The sequence below is a fragment of the Salminus brasiliensis genome, chromosome 13, assembly GCF_030463535.1.
Source record: "Salminus brasiliensis chromosome 13, fSalBra1.hap2, whole genome shotgun sequence".
NCBI lineage: Eukaryota > Metazoa > Chordata > Actinopteri > Characiformes > Bryconidae > Salminus > Salminus brasiliensis.
In genome coordinates, this window is record NC_132890.1 from 10,924,433 (window position 1) to 10,944,701 (window position 20,269).

General features: G+C 39.8%; 2 protein-coding genes across 3 annotated transcripts; one reads left to right on the forward strand and one right to left on the reverse strand.

The window, feature by feature from the left end:
* Positions 1-7,219: 7,219 nt before the first annotated feature.
* Positions 7,220-11,643, reverse strand: ppcdc (phosphopantothenoylcysteine decarboxylase). Its single transcript, XM_072695703.1, has 5 exons — positions 11,219-11,643; positions 10,182-10,277; positions 9,976-10,104; positions 8,626-8,794; positions 7,220-7,958 (listed from the first exon to the last, which is right to left on the reverse strand). Exons 1-5 carry the CDS (start codon positions 11,360-11,362, stop codon positions 7,861-7,863), a joined length of 636 nt encoding a protein of 211 aa, XP_072551804.1. The 5' UTR covers positions 11,363-11,643; the 3' UTR covers positions 7,220-7,860.
* Positions 11,644-12,886: 1,243 nt separating this feature from the next.
* On the forward strand, positions 12,887-20,243 carry hacd3 (3-hydroxyacyl-CoA dehydratase 3). Of its 2 annotated transcripts, XM_072694792.1 has the most exons (11): positions 12,887-13,120; positions 15,098-15,140; positions 15,233-15,306; positions 15,938-16,102; positions 16,247-16,295; positions 16,397-16,507; positions 18,253-18,380; positions 18,508-18,620; positions 18,946-19,052; positions 19,164-19,295; positions 19,560-20,243. In XM_072694792.1, the coding sequence occupies exons 1-11, from the start codon at positions 13,040-13,042 to the stop codon at positions 19,634-19,636; spliced, it is 1,080 nt and encodes a 359-aa protein (XP_072550893.1). In that variant the 5' UTR covers positions 12,887-13,039; the 3' UTR covers positions 19,637-20,243. The 2 variants fall into 2 exon arrangements, with proteins under 2 accessions (XP_072550893.1, XP_072550894.1); XM_072694793.1 differs by lacking the exon at positions 16,247-16,295 and having other exon boundaries at positions 16,351-16,507.
* Positions 20,244-20,269: the final 26 nt, after the last annotated feature.

The following is a 20,269-nucleotide window of genomic DNA, read 5'->3' on the forward strand; positions in this document are numbered from 1 at the left end:
GCTGAGTTTGTAAACGAGCAAGCCTGCCCGCACTCCTGTTTCCAGAGCATGTTCGGAAACCTCAGCTTGGCTTTCTGCTCCCCATCTGAGGTCGAAATCTTCTGCTGAAGAAAAGAAGAGGCGAGGCAGGAACCTCCTCCGCACTCTGCTGGGCTGCATGATGTCACAGTCATTGCCTGATTAATGTTTCCCTCCCTGCTCGGCTGTCTGTTTTTCAAAACTGTGGCTCAGCAGCCAATGGCAAGAGAACAAGTTGCAGCCTCAGACAGAGGGACCATACACAAGGCAGCACGCACTCTGTCTCATGATAACACCTCGGTTGCTTTGCTAAACAAATGAGGTGGGACAGATTTGGTCTAATGGGAGGTGAAAGGAAACAGCAGAGGCAAATTCTTTCCTTGGAAGACAGATCAACAATTAATGGCAGGCTACAATCTGCCCGAGTGCCCTTCTTGCTCTGTATGTGCACAGGGTTTTTTTTATTTATTATTATTTATTCCGTTAGAGATTACTGACATGTTAAAAAATGTAGTTTAATTGTGACCGAATCCAAGCCTTTAACACTTCAAGGTTTATTACACACTAAGGTGTATTACTCAGTAAATATGGGGACTTCTGTACAAACTGGTGGGGCTAATCTTTGGTAATAGAGGTTTGTAATAACACTTTCAGCCTGCTGGTGGGCCATTGGCTTTTTAAGGGGTTTGTAAAAGTAATGTAAACTGATTACGTACCAGTACTTTTAGAGTACCCATTGTTTTAAAGCCATTTATTGAAATAAAGACAAAAGAAAACGTACCAATCTCATGTCCAGACATCACTGGTTAAATAGAACACTTCAAGTTAGTCTAAAGTAGTCTAAGATGGTTTATGCTAGTCTGGTTTGCTGGTGGGCAGCTTTGCTGGTGTATGCTGCTTATTTTTTTTTTAGCAAGGCAGCATAAAGGAAAGCTTCTTTTTTAAATGTTTTGTTGTCAGTGAGGATATTGAAGATTAAGCTCACACTTTTTTGTGATTAATACTATTTGAAGTGCTAATATACACAGAATTACACAGAAACACATCTGCACCATCACACAGTCCTCAGTCACAGAGCACCTCTGCATGGATTCAATGTAATCTAATTACTGACTTTTCCAATGTACGTTTTCAACAGTAATGAATTGCAGTTACTTTTCTTCATCCTGATTACGTAACTCGTAACGTGTGTTCCGTTACGACCCACCCTGTATGAACAGTTATATTAATACATCATGATTTAACAAAAAACATGTCATCTAGACAATTCTCTGGCCCAGGCCTGGCTCCTTGGGTTAGAAGCTGCTAATGAGGCGAAGTGTGCAAGAGAGAAGCGGAACCAAAACCCTGCTGGTATCGAAGACACACTTCCTTTCGAGCATTTAAAGGAAAAAAAGCCTGACAATGGGTCAACTGCTGCTTATCTGGTCTTGAAATGAGATCTTTTAGGACTATGAATAATATCTGGAAGTGTTTGAGTCTTGTCATCTAAGATATAAAGTCAAATCCATATGTATCAGGTCCAGTGATAAAGGTATCTGGACAGCCTTCTTTCCATTTATTTGTGGGTCTTTCTGACATCAGTTTTGGCTTCAGTTTGTTAGCAGGATACTTACTTGGGTTGAGGTCTGGTTACTTTTGCTGTTAGTTTTGAGTCTTTTTCCATCTGTACTGTAAAGCACCATCTAATCAGTTTTTAGGCATTTGACTGAAATTGAGCAGAGAGTATAACTCTACACACTTCAGAATTTATGCCACTTGATCCAATGTCATTGGCAGCCATACATGCCCATGCCATAACAGTGCCTCCATCATGTTTGACAGATAATGTGACATGCTTCAGATCATGAACCCTTCATGTTCCTCTTCATATTAACGTTATTATTGGATTCATACGTCCAAAAATCATGAATCATGAAGGTGTCTCGATTTATGGAGGAACTGGCGAACAGGATATATGTTTTTCTTCTCACTGCAGTACCACATAAATATGGTCTATTTTTTGTGATTATAATTATTCAGCAGAAGCTTATAAAAATATAATTGGAAATAAGAAATAGCAGTAAAAACAGATACTTTTAAAGACAGGCGTTTTCACACCTCCCCTCACATCCCCTCACATTTCACTGAGGTGGCTAGCTAGCTAGCTAACGGTCGATTTAGCTTGCTATTCTGGCTAGATATATTTGCTATGTAGGACATAATGAGAATACATTCAGATGACTTCCTATCCTACAAAGATGCCTAGCTATGAGGAAATAAAGACAAAACCCCTCATTACGTAGCTAACATTTCCTAGCGCTAGCTAACTAGTGCTAGCGTGCCAGCTAGTCACTTGCTGATAGTGTAATGCTGAATTTACTTGATGAAGCCAAATGAAAAAACAGTCGATAATGGAATTGTACTAAACGCAACATTGGCATTATGTCGAACATATGACACTTTTACATTTCCCATTTTCCTGTTGTCCACATCGGTTAGTTGGTGTATGCAGGGAAAGGTAAAACGTAGGGAAAAGTGGCAGCACTGTGTGATAATCCAAGTACTGGGTAAAACACTATTCACACTTTTCATCCAAATGCTCGATTATTGAGTGAATTTTGTACAGTGTAGAAAGTCCTGGTGGAGAATTTCTGCCCGCTAAAGTCAGTGCGAGTGACTGAGAACCTAAGCGAGTTACAAGCCAGCTTCATGAGGTTCTTTGCACCTTAGAACACTAAAATCAGACTACACTGTAGATCTTTTGTTTCTATCAATAGCCTACTCTCAATGAACTAGAGGCTTTTTCAGAGGTCGGAAGGAAGGGGCAGAAGGAAATGATTTCATAACCCTGTGGAATGCAGGACATGAGGAATACCAATTCATGTGACATCTGAAGGCCTTCACTGTGGTATGAACTATCTGGTGCATAGGTCACTAGTAATCTCTAGGGCCTGTTTTTTTTTTATTATAGCCTCTCACTACAGTACCACATAAAGCATGAACTATTGTTTTAGGTTCAGTGTTATAATCTCACTCTTGCTCTTATTCTCAGCATGACTAGGTGCAAGGTGAGTAAGGTTGATATGCAATGTGTATGCATCCTGTTCCCATCCTTTCTGGGAGGGGATGACCTTGTGACTTATGCATCATGTGGCCTCTGTATGACATGATTCAAGGATTAATGAATCTGCAAAGATTAGTTTTAGATCTGCAGTAGGATCTGCAGTTTAGTAACTTGTCTTGCCTGGTTGCATCACGGGGGGAAAGATGCCGTCATGAATCAGTTTAAGCTTTGGTACACTGTATGTGTAACAGGGGATGTTTATTATTAAGATCAGTCTGGATGCTTCTGTCAGTACATATTTAAATGACTAGCTTTATAACTCAAACATAGACTGACAAATATTTATTGATTGAGATGGATATTCAATAATCATGGTAATTTAACCTTAATTTAAGGTGATTGAAGCATAGATTCGATCAAAAACTGTGACTCGCAAAGAGAAATCTTGGTTCTGTTGAAAATAATAGATACCAAAAATGGTTCAGGGTTTATTGCTATATACCCTTATGCTCCCTTCAAGTCCACCTCGGCGGTTCGTACTGACGACTTTGGAGCTCCTAAGTACGACGTGATTTCTGTTCAAGTGGTTTTTGGTCGGACACAACACGAAAACACCATGTTCTTTTTCTATACTTCTGTTTTTCTGTGTTTAAGAGAGAGCAAGTATATTTCATACGGCAAACAAAGCAAGTGCGGATGACACGTGTGTGACAAGTGTGAACCATTAAAAAAGTAGACTGCAGTGTTTGTGTTGCTGCTAAATAATGAATAGCACAAAACCAATTTATAAAGTTATCAGCATTTTTTATAGACAACCCAACTCTGAAAGCGAGGACTCATCAAGCTTCCTACTCTTCCTACTCTGCATATACGTGTTTGTAGTAGCATTCATGTGCGTTCAGTCATCTGGTAAACACGATATTGCCAACATGACCTTAAGGCAGCATTAAATAGAGGATTCCTTTGAGGATTTTTCAGCAAAGGTAAAGAACCATTGCATACATTGTTCTTTGCCTGGTTAAAGGAATTACTCATACACAAAGAAATAATTTTATACATCTAATTAAATAGATACACATTACCTTACACTATACATACTCTCTATGTGTGTCATTGCACGGCTTAAAATGTACAGGTTTAATACATAATCAGAAATTTGTACATGGTTCTTTAAAAGTGTGGCTAGTGGTCTAATGCACTACCACTATGGCCCAGGGATCGTGATTTTGAAACCAAGTAAATCCGCTTTGCCATCAGCAGCTGGAGTCTCAGAGAGCACAATTGTCTCCCCTCATCACTCTCATGGCGAGGTTGGCTGGCACAGGCATGTGTTAGCTGGTGCAGCGCTATACTCCGAGCGTGCTGGCAGCCTGGCGCAGCCGCAGTGATGGCATTTTGAAAAGGGGGGATGTCTGGCCTCGCAAATATCGGAAGAGACAAGTGTCAAGTCCTTACCTTCCTAGTGTCGGGAGCGTTGCTAGTGCTAGGTAGAACGAGAAGGGGTGGGTTTATTGGCAATACCAAGACCCTCGGAATAATGTACAGGTAAACCGTTTGCACTGACAAATCCTGAATCCTGATAACATGCTTATGTATAAACCTCACTCTTTTAAGATGCGCAGATAATACCGAAACTTCTGACCTATAGAGCTCCAGGCTCCATTAGTATTTGGACAATGAAAGCAAAAAAATCATAGTACTTAACACAAGATGAAATAAAGCATGAAGATTGGATTCCTAAAAGCTGTTTTTTTACATAACTCCTCCTTTCCCACAGGCTCAAAAGTAATTGGACGATTGACTGATAAGCAGTTTTACAGCCGGGTATGGCCTGATTCTTTATAATTTCATGACAAATTAAGAAGACCAAAGGTCTGGAGATAAGGCTAACCTTTGTGTAACCCTCTGCTGTGCTCATCTTAAGTGCAAATCTTTGCCTTATTTATCCTTAAAGAAGAATACGTCTTCTTCCCTGCCTTGTACACGTCCTATGGATACTTACTATCAAGCTAAAATCAAATTGTTCACCTTCGAACAGACTAGTAGCACCTATTACCAACAACACCTATGCAGGACAAAGGCTGAGTGAGGATAACACTGTGTAAAGTGTAACCCAATATTTATTCATATTTGTAAGCTTATTCAAAAGAAGACATTTGGTAGATTTGCTAGTCTGAAATCTAGAGGGATGTAGACAGTGATCGGCTCTTGCCTGACGTCTGTGATTCTTTAAGGATTACATTGTATTTGTTAAACGGTTTACCTTATCTTTATATCTTTATATCCTTTAGCACTGGACCTTTCAATATACACACTTTTTTTACTCACTCACGTTTGACTTAAGCACAGTTTCTCTGTTCCTTTTCCACCTCTGAAGGCAAGCCATGAAAATGAAGGGAGGTGTGAGAGCTGTTCTGGTGAAATGGAGCCAGATAGTGAAGTTCAATAATCTGATGTCTCATGCAAAGTGTGATAACTTGCGCTTTAAAGCTGCAGGACACAAAGCAAAGCCCAAAGTTTATCAGGCAAAACGCAGAGCTCAGAAGTCAACATGTCAGAACATAATTAAGTTATATTTATACACTCTATAGTTATAATCTATATGGCCAAAAATATTGGGACACTTCCTCATTTACTGTTTCTGCTGAAATCAAGCGTTTTAAAAAAAAAAGTTTATCTTGCCTTTATTGGAGTAACTATCTCTGCTACCCAGGGTGATAGGATCAGGGATGATCACCAACCCCCCTTATCCCCAACATATCTCAAAAGTATTGGATGAAGCACCATCATTCTAGAGAACAGTTTGTTCCACTGCTCCACAGCTTAATACACCTATACACCTTATACACCTCTAAGCTCTATGCTAATAGATTCATGTTCATCTGCTCCAGAGAGCCCTATTCTGTTGGCAGTCCTTCTTTACAAGGACTAGACAAGCTGGTGTGTGTGGGTGTGTGTATGTGTGTGTGCAATGACACATCTGTTTCAGTAATGGGCGGGACTTAGAGTAGCTGACAGCATTCATTTATAGGGGCGTTCGTCCGTATGTATGTGTAAATATCTTGTAAAGGTCCTTTACCAATGAAAAGGTTCTTCACAGTCTCGGCTCCATTATAAAAATGGTTCTTCTGTGTCATCACTTAAAGAACCCTTTGTAGCATCTCTCTTTTAGGAGGTGTAGTGCACAGGTCAAGCAGGGTCAAAAGCCAAAGCTTTTGTGTATACTTTGAGAATATGATGGAGATTTCTGCAAAGTGTTCTGGTTCCAGCTTCAAAGTTCTATTAGAAGACTGAACCCAGAAGAAAAGAACCAACCTCTGAAGAGTCCAACCTCTTCAGTCTGTGGTGCTTTGTTGCAAAACAGACACCCTGTGAATGGTGTAGACAGAGCTCTATGAATGACAATGATTGCAATTGTCCTCTGGTCCTCCTAGATAAGAATCATGAGCAATGCATTCCATCTAATTTCAAACGTCATTACTTATCATTATCTTGACTTATCATGTCATGTGATGTTGATAAAAGAGTCACCTTTCAGCTGATTTTAAAGAGATGTCTTTGTTAAGGATTCTGGCATGCAGCAGTACAATTGCCTGTTCCACTGTCAAGAAAGCTGAGTGGGACACAACACCTGACATAGACATCCAAGCGCTTTAGCAAACTAGTATACATGTTTGAACTGTAATAGAGCCAGAAAGTGGACAGACAGTGGCCTTCAAGGATGAGACTGGGAATCTGTGCAAATTGTGCATAACCAAAACAACCTCACACCTCGTACACATACCCATCCCACTAGTGAAAACCTGCTAGTCAAAGCTGTCCAAACAGTAAAATCGCAACACGACTTCAGGACAATATGCCGTTGTCCCGCGGTCACCAGCCCTTGTGACCATGGCTTTTTCCACAGTAGAGGAGTTCAAACTCAGCATGTGATAAAGCAACAGCTGCAGAAGCAAACGGTATCCATTCTAGGTTAAAAGCTAATGCTAGCTTAACCGATTCTCTCCCAAGTTTGCTCCCTCAAAAACATACTGGACTACCTCAGCTTGCTACCAAACTCAAGTGGGGTTGTGGGGGCAAGGCTAAAAGCTAACCCAGCTACAATCTCTTCAACTTGCTACCGACACAGGACACAATGAAAGGACGACAACAATATTAAAACTAATGTCATATATAATATGTTTCAGGAGCTGTAGCTAGAGAAGAAGAGCTTAGCAGCCGAAATAACAGGGTTGTGCGTAGTCTTGTTAATCTACATCTATAATTTTTCACCTCAAACTAAGTCACATACTTGTCACATATTTAAACTACTGTGTATCAAAGAACAACCTAATGCATTTGGCACCTTGAACAGGAGGTTTAAGACATATGTGTTTTGCCTGGCTGTAAACTTTGTACTGTTTCCACTGCTTGCACTTTATTGATTTTTTAAATATTTGTATAATTTTATGCAATGTTTGTTCTGTGCTATAAAACACTCTGTAAAACTTTACATTGAAAAATTGCTATATAAATCAAACTTACAGGGAAGGACAATTTACAGCATGCTGGTGTTTTTATAACACCACAGCTTTCTTCTCCCAATAAAGTCAGAATTAGCTATTCATGTTTTGCATAACGAGATAGTAACATTTTATCAATATATCAATATCCAAAAGGTCAATTATTTTGTCATTTCAACAAAGGCAGCTTTTAACTGGGAAACTACAAAGCAATGACACATTAAATAAATTACATAGAAAATCTTCACATAAATCATTGATACAATATCAGTGTGGTCTGGTGTGCTTGAACGTTCACATTTTTCCACTCTCTTTGGGATTAAACATCTGTTTCGGAAGGTACTGCTGGATCGTCTCCAAAATAGTTGATACCTCTGCCATCGCGCCTTTACCTGTAAACGGATAGACGTGTCAGGTGACAGGACCGAGTTAAGAAAAGTAAACACAGGAACATTGCTTATCTCTATAACTCTTGGCAAGAGAGACACTCCATCACAACCTTCTCTTGGACAAGTCCTACAAGATTACAACTGAATGATATCCCTTCAATGAACAAAGCATTTCTTGTTACACATAAACAGTTGGAGTAAGGATGGGAAAGCCCCTCTCCAGCTATTTCCTACTCACATATTTCCACACTGACATTAGGAAACAATGAAATTGAAATTATGACCAGCACTTTGGGTCACTGTTCAGGTGGTGCTGTACATTTGTAAACATTAAATACATTGAATGAATAAGGGTTTCTTCAGATAGCTATGAATAGGCCCTTTTTCAGTCAAAAACTTAAACCTAATGGCCATGTATGAGAACAAAAGGTGTTTTTCTGGCTGCAGAAACATGTCAACATTTTAAGCATATAATAAATAATAATAATGAAAGGAATAATAATAAATATATACATATATACAGATAACAGTATAATAACAATGTTCAAAATGTTTCTCAAGGCAGTGAGGGTCTCAAATATGACAACACTAAGTTTTACATAAAACCTTTTTTAAAATAATATTATTTAAAAAAAAGAAAATTAGTATTTCAGTCATCACTCTGTTTTACCTTCATCTCCACAGATCAGCTTCTTAGCAATGCAGGGTATCTCCACATAGCCAAAGCCCTGAAGGATGGACACTTGCTGCGCAGTGATCGGGTGCTGCCACATAGCAGTGTTCATGGCAGGACAGAACAGTAGAGGACGGCTTGTGTCCCATGCTCGTACCACACATGTCTGCCACGGACAAACAACCCAAGAGAACAGTTATACAGTTTACACACACAAGACACTTAGGTTTCCAAAATTCCTTTTTCCTCATTACATTCTAGGCTTATCTGAGTTCCTGGACTCCTTTTCAAAAGTAAGACAACTGCTAGGTCATGGACATCCAATATGCAATCAATGTGCTGAAGAACAGTTATCCCCTCTAGTAAACAGCTGAGCTGCAGAGGATAGTAAGGATCGGTCATCGGATCAAAGCCCTTTTTTTTTTTAAACCAACATAGCCTTACAGTAATTGCTGTGAGATGGAAGGTTTTTAAAGACCATGATGGTCACTTACATTTACATTTATGGCATTCAGCAGATGCTCTTATCCAGAGCCATCTACAAACGTGCTTAATAATTCACTCAGAATATCTAACGCTGTCACTGAGTCAACAGACCCCGAATTCAAGATAGTGCCAGGACAGATTATAATCTGGAAGCTTGTTTTCCCTGTGTTCTGAGAGACTGTGGGTCAAACCAAGCTGTACTTGAAGCTCAAATGGCTCTTGGTACAGATCAGCTTTTGACCACTGCCATCAAGCTGGGAGAATTTAGACCATTTTAAGCTTGTATGCTAGTGGCAGGGTTTTATACCTAATGTGGGCTGCTACCGCAGGCCAGTAAAGAGTATGCAGCAAGCGAGTGACATAGGTAAACTTGGTAAGGTTAAAGACGAACCAAGCTGCTGCATTCGGGATCAGTTGCAGGAGCCTGCTGCAATTCTTGGGAAATTAGTCAGAGTTAGTCAGAGCTCACTTTAGACTTTAGTCTTTAGCTACTATCACACTGAATGGCAGTATACAGCCATGAAATTCCACAGGAGTGCCACAGATGTCCAAGACATGAAATTCCACAGGTGTAAGCAAGCAAATCTCAACACAAAACATAAAATCATCAACCAACTAGTAAAAAAAACCCTACTGCACATTGCAGGCATAGATCCCTTATGACTCATATGACTCATAGTGAATCATTACACAGGCAGAGAAACAGCTAACAAAGAATATATCAATGCTCAGCTCAGGTTTGTCAAATCAAGAAGATGTAACCTACGTTTGGAAGCAGTACAGTAGGGGTTAGTGAGTTAAAGTGGAGATCATTATTTGATGTGGTTTCTGGGCATGTACATGATTACAGAAATCTCTCACCAGGAGGTTGTCACAGATACCGCTGGCTATCTTGCCGAGTGTGTTTGCATCCAGCGGAGCAATGACTAGCAGGTCGGCCCATCGTCTCAGCTCAATGTGCAGCACAGGGTCAGTGCGCGCCGACCACATCTGCAATGCATACAACTCACAAAAAGATCTTCTCATGACTGGGAGCAAAACATCTGTGGAAAACAGCCACTACTCACCCCCCACTCATTCTTGTCTGTGTAAACACGGACGGGAACCTCAGCAAGATCGTAAAAATGGGTGGCATGGTCTGTGGTAACTACACGTACATCAACCTTCAGGAGAAAAAGATTGCATCAGTATTTCACAGTAAAAATAAAAGTTTAATTACTGCCATTAAAATAAAAAAAGTCATTCAGAATAGGTAGATTTGTGAAATGTGGTGTTTTCTAAAGAAATGTAATGGGTCAGGATTATTCATAGTAGTGGTGATAGAAACCAGATGTCTGAACAGTTCAATGCCTCTAAAAGCTATACCAGAGCATACCAGAGAGTGGTGGTCTTCAACTGTGCTCGCCCAGACAACCCTAGCCAATCCAACCCTAATCCTCCCTACCTGATTTAAGTACTAACTGCCTTCAGAAGTCCTTGACTGGCTGAATGGGGTGTTTTAGATTTGGCTCAAAGTTCAAACCAGCAGGAGGGTAGATATCAGGAGGAGGGTAGGAGACCACTGCCTCAGCCCATTATGGAGCATGATGCTGATGATTCTTGAGTTGTGTTGCGGACATTAGTCCCATTGTAGACCCCTGGTTTCTATTACCACCAGAGAGTCAGTATGTTTCTCCTTAATGAAACATTTCTTTGCAAACCTCAACAATTGAATTATACAGATTTCTCCGGTGGAATTCCCCCTTAATATTCCAGATTCCAGCAATCTGAGAGTCTGTTTACCCAAACTTAAAAGATTCCTCAAATCTTAAAAGATTTACATATTTTCTTTTAAGGGATAACCCTCATATTTTCCTACTTTTTATTTCGAAGAAGAATTAACGATCTACCGTAATGCCACATGGACCTTCCCCTAAATGGCACGTAATGTACATAGAATTGCCATAATATGCATATAGCGCCCCCTGTTGGACAAAGCAATGCAATACAACATAATGATGTTAGTGGTGATTTTGCAACCATAAAATCCACAAAATGCTAAATTCTGACTGCTACAGTGCTGTTAAAACTAAGTTAGGTGGCTAGCGCAGTATCATTAACCTACCCCTGGGATTTCAAGAAGCTGCGACACCAACAGAGGCAATTTAAGCGCTGCAACGCTGCCGGTGACACCTACAAGAACACGGTACCGCGACCCACTGGAGTTCAGGTCCGGTACCGGACTCGGGAGGTACGAGTCTGGCTGCATTAGCGCTATTACAGTAAAGTGAGTGAGCGCTATCCGAGTCAGATAACAGCTCAGGCTCACTGTGTGCTTGACTCGGTGGAGCTACTCCTGTGGGCACATGTCAGTTGCTTCATAGCCACACACGCTCGCTTGAAATGTAACTAGGTTCACTTGTAATAAACAGTACTATTAAACTTCATTAAAACGTAATTAAAACGTATTCAAACATATTTAAAAACGCAAATACAAATATAACGTCAGTTTCAGGACTTTGTTCGACCTCCGTTTCCGTCAACATTGATGCGTTAGACGACGTGAAATCAAAACAGCGCCTCTAGCGGCCGTAGGCTGCACCAACCCAAGCACGCATGCGCTGTTTTTATTCTAATTATTGTAACAATTACAGTTAAATTTTAAGGACATGGACATATTAACACCAAATAAAAAATAACAACAATTTACATTGCATTAATGAAAATATGGGTATTTAAAACATACGCATTTGCACAATTGCGGAAATACATATTGTGTTTTTAAGGGACTTATATGCATATATTAAAGCGTTTATCTGTGTTTTTATTTAATATCTTGGCGCATTAAATTTGATAATATTTCCTTAAACGCGGTACTAATTATATATCATTATCCGTATATTTACATCATGTACTTCATTTACATCATGTTACAAAATAAAAGTCCGGAGACATCAGCAGAAAAACATATATATCACATTTAAAGAAACAAAACAAAACACATAACAAAAAAAATCACATTTAAAGAATAAATGTTCTTATGGCTCATGTTAATCTGAGCAGTTTATTCAGTAACACACGGGATAGTTTCAAGCGACTCTGACCGTATTATGTACAAAGGACTAACACCTTTAACAGTTAACAGTTAACAGTTAACAGTTTTTGTGATAAATTATGAGATATGATAATTATGTGTTTTTCTCTGGCTTTTGAGTGTCCATGGACCATAGAGTAGCTGTGGTTTCTCTGCTCATGTTTGCTAATGAGGTACAATATTAGCTCATTAATGAGGCATTAATATTGTGTTTCACGTGTGAATAAAAAGTTAAGCACAAAAGAAGAAGAAGATCAAATATTGATGATCAAATAATAACTAATATTAAATAAAAGCAACATGTAAGTATTTTTTTTACAGTAGGTCAACTTATTTAGTAAATATGTGAAAGTGGTTTGTTTTATTATATATATATATATATATATATATATATATATATATATATATATATATATATATATATATATATATAAACACACGACCTTTTTTTCTTTAGATATTTAAAAACGTTTGCATTTTCATTTGTGGTAAAATTTCATAAGAAGTAAACCAATAGAAATACTCCAAAAGGATTTATTTTTAATATTAATGTCGATGGAAAGGTAAGAAAAACATCCGTAAAGTAAAATCCAGTCAAAGTATCTGAGGCAGGTAAAATGCTGCTGAATGCTGAATGCTGCAGGTGCAGTGCAGTACTGTACTCCAGCAGCGCGGCTGCGTGCGCGAGCACAGCGCCCCTCGGCCGTGCGGACACGCGCGCACTCGCGCGCCTCACCGAATATTCTGGTGCTTGCGCTCTGTCTTCCGGCAGCTCGCTCGGTATGTGTCCGCGCTCTTCATTCATTCCCGAGTTACAGAGGTGAAGGCAGCACTCCTCCGCGAATCTCCGCCATGCAGACCCTCACGCCTCATGTGTTCTGGGCCCAGCGGCACGGCGAGATTTACCTGCGAGTGGAGATCAGCGACGCCAAGGTAAGCTGCAGATCTGCCTGGTCAAGCGGGGCTGGTTAGCTGCAGTACGCTAGCAACCGGTTACCCACCAGCTAGCAGAGCAACCAATCAGAAGCTTAACTAAATATTTATAAATAGATGCCAATAGACTTTTTTTACTGTATGTGCGATTTCTCACCATCACAGTTTTGCAGACGTGCATTTTCGCATGATTCCCTTATTACAGTTAGCTAGCTGTTGACATTCTGCCGGTATTACTGCATGTCTGCAAGAAACAGTAGCTAACGTTTACCCTCAGGGTTGCAGTGGCGATGTGTGTAACTGTGGTTAACGTAGCTAGTAGTGCTAACTGACTGTCAGAGATCCAGCAAGAGTAAAAACGAGATTAGGATTAGTCTTAATAACAGAGCAGGGGATCAAAGTCTATTAATCAACCATCAGTAGGAAGGAAGTGATGTATCTGACTAGAGCGTTTGGTTGATCCTAAGTCAGGCCACTGATGCGTTGTGGACACAGGCCCACCTGAACCACTAGCCATCTGGTCTGGTCCCAGTTTCAGTTCATGATTTATTTACAAGGGGCTGGATGGGGACGCCAGGTGTGTATACAGGGATCACTGTTTCCCTGAAGTACTTAATTACCCCCCCCCCCCCCCCACCCCCCCATTCAAGTCATTTACACACTGCAGTGGGGGTGCTTCTTAGATATGCACCAGTATTAGGAGCCTTACTGCTTAGGAGCGATAACATTCCTAGAAAAAAGGTTGTATATTCTTAACTGTCACTCACAAACCTTGTGTCTCTATTAATGTCAGAATTATGTAAACATAGATTATTATTGGACCAATAGAAATGCTCTGAAATGACTTCAGAATTCAGAAAATAATTAAATTCAGATTAAAAATAAAGAATAAATAGACATCCATTCAGTGACATCCATTACATGTTTATAAGTTTGCCATTTTTGAGACCATTCTTCATGACTGCAAAAATATACAATGCTGAAAAAGGGTTATTTTGTCCATTTTAAAAGCTTACCTAAAAAAACACATACAATAGTTGTTCCCTATATAAATAATAACCAGCTGACAAGGCAAAACAAATTTGCACACTCAAATGGTTGATTTGTCATGTTTCTGTATACTAAAACTCTATAGTAATATATAATTATAATAATATTATATTCTACACACCCTGTCTAGTCGCGGGAGACTCTCAGACAGAGGTGGTATTGTTTTTGCTTCCACAGAACAGTTGCAACTAATAATGTATTGTGAATACAGGTTTAATGCAAATGAAGATGCAGCTAATGGCCCTCAGGATAGGCTGATTTTTCTGGCGGCAGTGTTGCCTCGGCAACTATCTTTGGTCCTTCACGGAACAGGACTTTAATGACTTACAAGTTGCGCTCAATAACCGTACAAAGTCCATGTTATTTTCCTTAGCCAAAAATGTTAATAATGATAATCTGATTATCGTCATCAAATGTTATACACATATTAAAAGAGTCACAATTTACCCCTCTAATTTGCCCACCGGATCAGTTGAAACATCTAAATGGTATCTTCTGATCTATCCAAATTCCAAGATGCACTTCAGATGTCAGGGGGAAAAAATCCTGTAAGTATATTAAGGGGAAAATGATTACTTTCATAGGAATAAAACTGACTTCCTTCTGCAAGAGACCGATGCTTATTTAAGCAGTTTTCTAATTTGGCTTGGATTAGGATGAACCTTTATGCATACATGCATGCTTTAGTTTAACCTCTGAGACCCTTTAGAGTCATTCTGCATGACGATTTGCTACTGGCAGTAATACTAATACTCATACTAGGTGCGATTGCAGTTGTGCCGTCCGTTTAAAATCTAGGCTGGCCATCGGGTGATGTAAACTGTACTGTACCGTATTAAAAATAGGAGGCACAAAATGCAAAGCTGGAACGCTGCTGGTGGACCTCACACACTGTGATGTTTGTTTGTTTGATTCTTTCTTTTGCAGAACATTGACATTAGCGTGCAAGAGAACGTCCTCCGCTTTAGAGGTGGGTTATGTTTCTCCTATTTTAGTAGCTACACTATGAAGACAGATTTGCGTTTTAGCTGTTTGACTGTGTGTCTGTTTGTATTTTTCAAGGCCAGGGTCATGGAGCCAAAGGAGAAAATGAATATGAGTTCAGCTTGGAGTTTCTAAAACCTGTGAAAGCTGAGGTAAGTAGGATCAAGCTGTTTCATCTCATCTTTCGTGAAAAACTTACTTTATTCTTTTTGTCAGTTTTACTTTTCAAAAGTCATTTACAAGGGATGTACAAAATGATGGCAACAGGGATGGATAATGTAAGAAAGTACTGCTGTAGTTGTTTGCACCTTTTGTTAGGATCATACAGTGTGGGTTTAAGACCACCTTCTTTCTCAGTAAGGTACAACAATTGGAAAAAAAAGTCTTATTTCTGAACAGACAGACTTTGATGATGAGCAGTTTACTGGTGATGCCTCTTGTACAGACGTTTGGCATTTGAAATGTGTACTTAAATGTTATGTTGTTCCTGCGAATGAACCTGTTTTAAGGGCTTTACTTGGTTTGTGTTTCTCACAGTGTTGGATGTCTTGTAGGTGTTTAGTTTAGTTATATTGAACATCAAACATGTAGATATTAAAGTTGGCCATGGGTGCTTAACAGTTTAGGTATGGTCAAATGATCAAATTACATGTTTTGATGTAAGTGAACATTAATACATTTTAATAGATTTGAATGATCTTCACACATGAAAACTTGTCATTTGAATAGGATTGTCCAAACTTTTGCATGTATACTTTATGTATGTGTTTTTCTTCCCCCAAGATAAAACACAAGTCCACTCAGAGGCAGGTGAATATCACTGTGCGAAAGCAGGCTCATTGTTGGTGGGATCGGCTGACCATGCAGGAGAAGAAGCCTGTCTTTCTGGCCCCTGACTTTGACCGCTGGCTGGATGAGTCCGATGCTGAGATGGAGCTGAAACAAAAGGTTTGGGGAGAATCAAAATGACTGGAAAAACAAATTAAAAGGAATTTAAAAAAGATGAAATATTTACTTTCTCCACAAGTGTAGTGGTGTTTCGGCAGGAGCCGTTTTAGCCCTGGCTCACTTGTTTTGTTTATTCTTACACAGGAAGAGAAAATAAATAAAGTGAGCGTTGAGTCAAGGATTCGAAAGGACCGTAAGTGAGCGGTCAGATCTGCCATGCACGAAATGTTTACATGTGAAAAAGGAAGGAAGGAAAGAAACCTTTGACTATTAAACGCTCTGCTTTTCTCCCAGCTTACCTTGGCTTGAAGAAGGGATATCTCTTCATGTACAACCTGGTTCAGTTCCTGGGGTTCTCATGGGTCTTTGTCAACATGACCGTGCGGCTTTTCATACTGGGGCAAGGTGAGGCTTTCTTTTAAATGCCCAGTGTTAAGTACATGATTGTTTATTATACAGACTGCTCCATCCTTGGCTAATGTCCTGCATTTCTCTCAGTTTGCATATGTTCTTTAAATATACTTTTGCTTGTGCGCAGCATGCAAAATATGACAAACTGTCTTGCTGGAGTAATAGAGATGTATAAGGTCATTAGGTATAGTAAGGGAGAGCAGGAATCACCCAATACATTTCAGTCAGGTCAATTTTATTTCTAAGACTGTTTTTACAACCTGATGTTGTTAAAAATGGGCTTTACAGAAATATGGAAATGAGACAAAAAAAAATAAAAAAAATAAAACACAATAAATAAAATATTTAACACCAAGTGAGCAAGACAAATTTGGCAGTAGCAATTAAAAACTCTGAAAAACAAAATAGAAAAGAGCAACATGGTACAATTTAAAAATAAAAGTGCTTCAGAAGTAATTAAGCTGTAGGACAGAGGTCACTAATATGCAGACCGTGGTGTGGGTCCGGACCCGGATGCTGTCCTGCCCAGACCTGGTTCTGTAAACGATAAACTATTGAAAAGGATTTCATTTTGATGGAGCGTTCATTTAAATCTCACAACTTTTCTAACCTTACGGTGCCGGTTTAGCGGTCCAGGAAACTCACAAACCAGTCATAGATGTTGTAAATATCCCACACGCTATTCAACCAATCAGATCTGTGGTCGCTCCCAAGCAAGTCCAAAATGAATGGGTTAAAATGGAGCATTTGAGTAAAATCATAGTTTATAAATGTTTGATATTTTATGGAGTAATGCACTCCTTCCCAACACACAACAGCAGACAGATTTTGTAAAGCTTAACTCCATAAGACTTTGGAGAAGTGCCACAGTTTTAGCAATGATGTCTGTGAGCTGGATCTTTATTTCTTTATTAGAATAATATACATGTTTGTCATTGCAAAGGCAGTCACAATAAACATTAACATGCCAGTAGATGGCCAGGATATTAGCTGCCAGCCATAGTTACCACCAGACAAAGCTGTTGTGTTGTAACTGGCCATAACTCCGGCATCCACTCATCAACCAGTCAGCACTCAGTAGTAGTAATACCAGCGTCTCTACTGCGCAAAACCAGTTAGCTGTATAAAAATGGAAAAATATGCATTCTTTGCTTTTTTTTATGTAATCTAATCTAATTTCATTTCAAAATGAAAGGAAGATTCAAGGCAGGTGGCTAGACACTCCGTCTGGGGCTCCCTCTGGAGTTTTGCAGTCATTTCTTGGGGGAACGGGGGAAAGAGGAAGTGTCCATAAACTGATTCTGGTAGACCTGTGGCCGGAGATAAAAGTGGAGTGAAAGCCAAGCTTTTGATCAAGAATGGAAAGATTCGTACATGCTTATTGTACTCATGGAATTTTTTTAACCCCTTAAACAGGCTATGGCCCGCCAGCGGACTTAGTGTTATTACAAACCTCTATTACCAAAGACCCAATAGTTTGTACAGATGTCCCTGTAGTTACTGAATAATACGCCTTAGTGTGTAATAAGCCTTTCTGCGTTAAGGGGTAAATCACAGGAAACATCCTAGGTGATGTTAGGTTGTGCCCCATGCGCTCCTATAAACAGTATGCAGCACTTTGCAGATGCTGTTTGTAATAATTATGAGACCATGGTCGATGCGTTATGCATATAAGTGGTTTGGGTTTTTTGCATCTCTGCTTTGAGCATATTGTTTCCTCTCTCCTTTGTTTTTGACAGATTCTTTCTATGATACATTTCACACAATCGCTGATGTGATGTACTTCTGTCAAATGCTGGCAGTTATCGAGGTTATCAACCCTGCACTGGGGTTGGTTAAGTCTGGGGTGATGCCTGCCTTTATACAGGTGAGAGTCTGAGGTTGTACGAAACATTCAGCCCTCAATAAACATGTCTACTGTACAGCAACACTACTATTACAACCCTACTGTACTATATTCTTTTTTTTTGTTTGTTTGTTTTGTTTTTTTAAAGGTAATGGGGAGGAACTTTATCCTTTTTGTTATCTTCGGTAGCTTAGAGGAGATGCAGAACAAGCCAGTTGTCTTCTTTGTCTTTTATCTGTGGAGTGCCATTGAAATATTCAGGTGAGCGTCTGAACATAAGCCAAGCCACCTTCTTGTTATATTTAGCACTGTTCTGTATTAAAGCATTTGCAAAGAAAAAAAAACAGCACTGCTTGTGTGGCCATTGCTTTCAGGGAAGTTATGATACAACTGTGTGGTTTGAATTCAACTGAATAATTTTTAAGAATCTTGGTCACAATCTGACGGCCCATCTAGAGCACATCCTCTACTAAACGCACAGTGTAGTGCAGAGCAGGATGTTGGTGTTCCTTGCTGTGTGAAATGTGTTAAACTGAAACACTTGCAAGAGAGAAAACCATAGATGCGTTTTTATTGTGCACTTCAGATACCCCTTCTACATGTTGGCCTGCATTGATACTGAATGGAAGGCACTAACCTGGCTCCGGTACACAATTTGGATGCCGCTGTACCCACTGGGGGTGTTGGCTGAAGGTGGGTACAAAGCAGTAGACCTCATTTTTAACCCATTCTCAGTTGGCTATATGCTAATGTTTACAAAGCCTGGGTCAGATGTTTGTTAAAGCCCTCTCTTTCATCCTTTAGCTGTGTCTGTCATCCAGTCTGTCCCCATCTTCGATGAGACCAAATTCCTAAGCATCCGCCTGCCAGAAGCTCTGGGCTCCAGCCTCAGCTTTTCTTATGTCTTGCAGCTTTACCTGCTGCTCATGTTCCTGGGTAAGTCTTTGTCCTCTTTAGATCTGCCGAAAAGAGCTGCTTTTGCGTGCTAGTAACCACAAACTTCCTCCTAACACCCCCCTCCCCTTCAGCAGTTCCTTCTGCTGTGGGCTAAAGACTGGGTCAGACTAGATCAAGCTACTGTAGCAATCTTGTCTTATAGGTTAAGGAGAATGTTATTGCAGTATCTCAAGACACACTGTATTGGAAAGCCACGGTGTCTGTTAAATAATTAAATGGCAAATTTTTTTGGACGCTTTTCAGGACTCTTCTTCAATTTCCGCTACCTCTTCAAGCAAAGGAGGAGACGATTTCGTACAAAGAAGAGGAAAGCCAACTGAGACACCCTCAGGAGAAGGAACACCCATACGTCAGCCCCCTGCCTTTACCACAATGTCGTACACCACAGAAGTCTTCTCTTCTGTCCTTCCTTCATCCCTCCACTCAGTCAGAGAAGTCGTTAACCAAGCAGAGCCATCTGTCCCTCCCATGTCTGAACCAAACAAAGTGCATTTACTGTATTATTTCTGTGTCCAACAGCCAAGCTCTACTATACATTATATAGAAGATCACTAAAATGAATTTGATACTAGACAGACCTGGGAAAGTATTTATATGTATATAAATACGTATTCATCATTCCTGTTTAAGTCTGGGCATTGCACTAGAGCAGTAGCAAGACAGACCACGCAGAAAAATTCACTTTCATCTTTAGTCATTCCCTAGTATGTGTTTAAATATGCTCATATACGCTAGTAAACACACCAGACAACCTGGAAAGGAGACCGAGAACCTCAGGGACAGTTACATTTTAAAAAACAAAGTGCAGCAGATGCTCACAGTAGTGGTGATGTCCTGCTCTGTTCTATTGAAAACAGACATGTGGTACATGCTACTGACTGAGAGATGCTACTTGACAACTGTTTCAAATAAAGATTTCAAAAGAAACTGATTGCAGTCTTGCACAAACTACA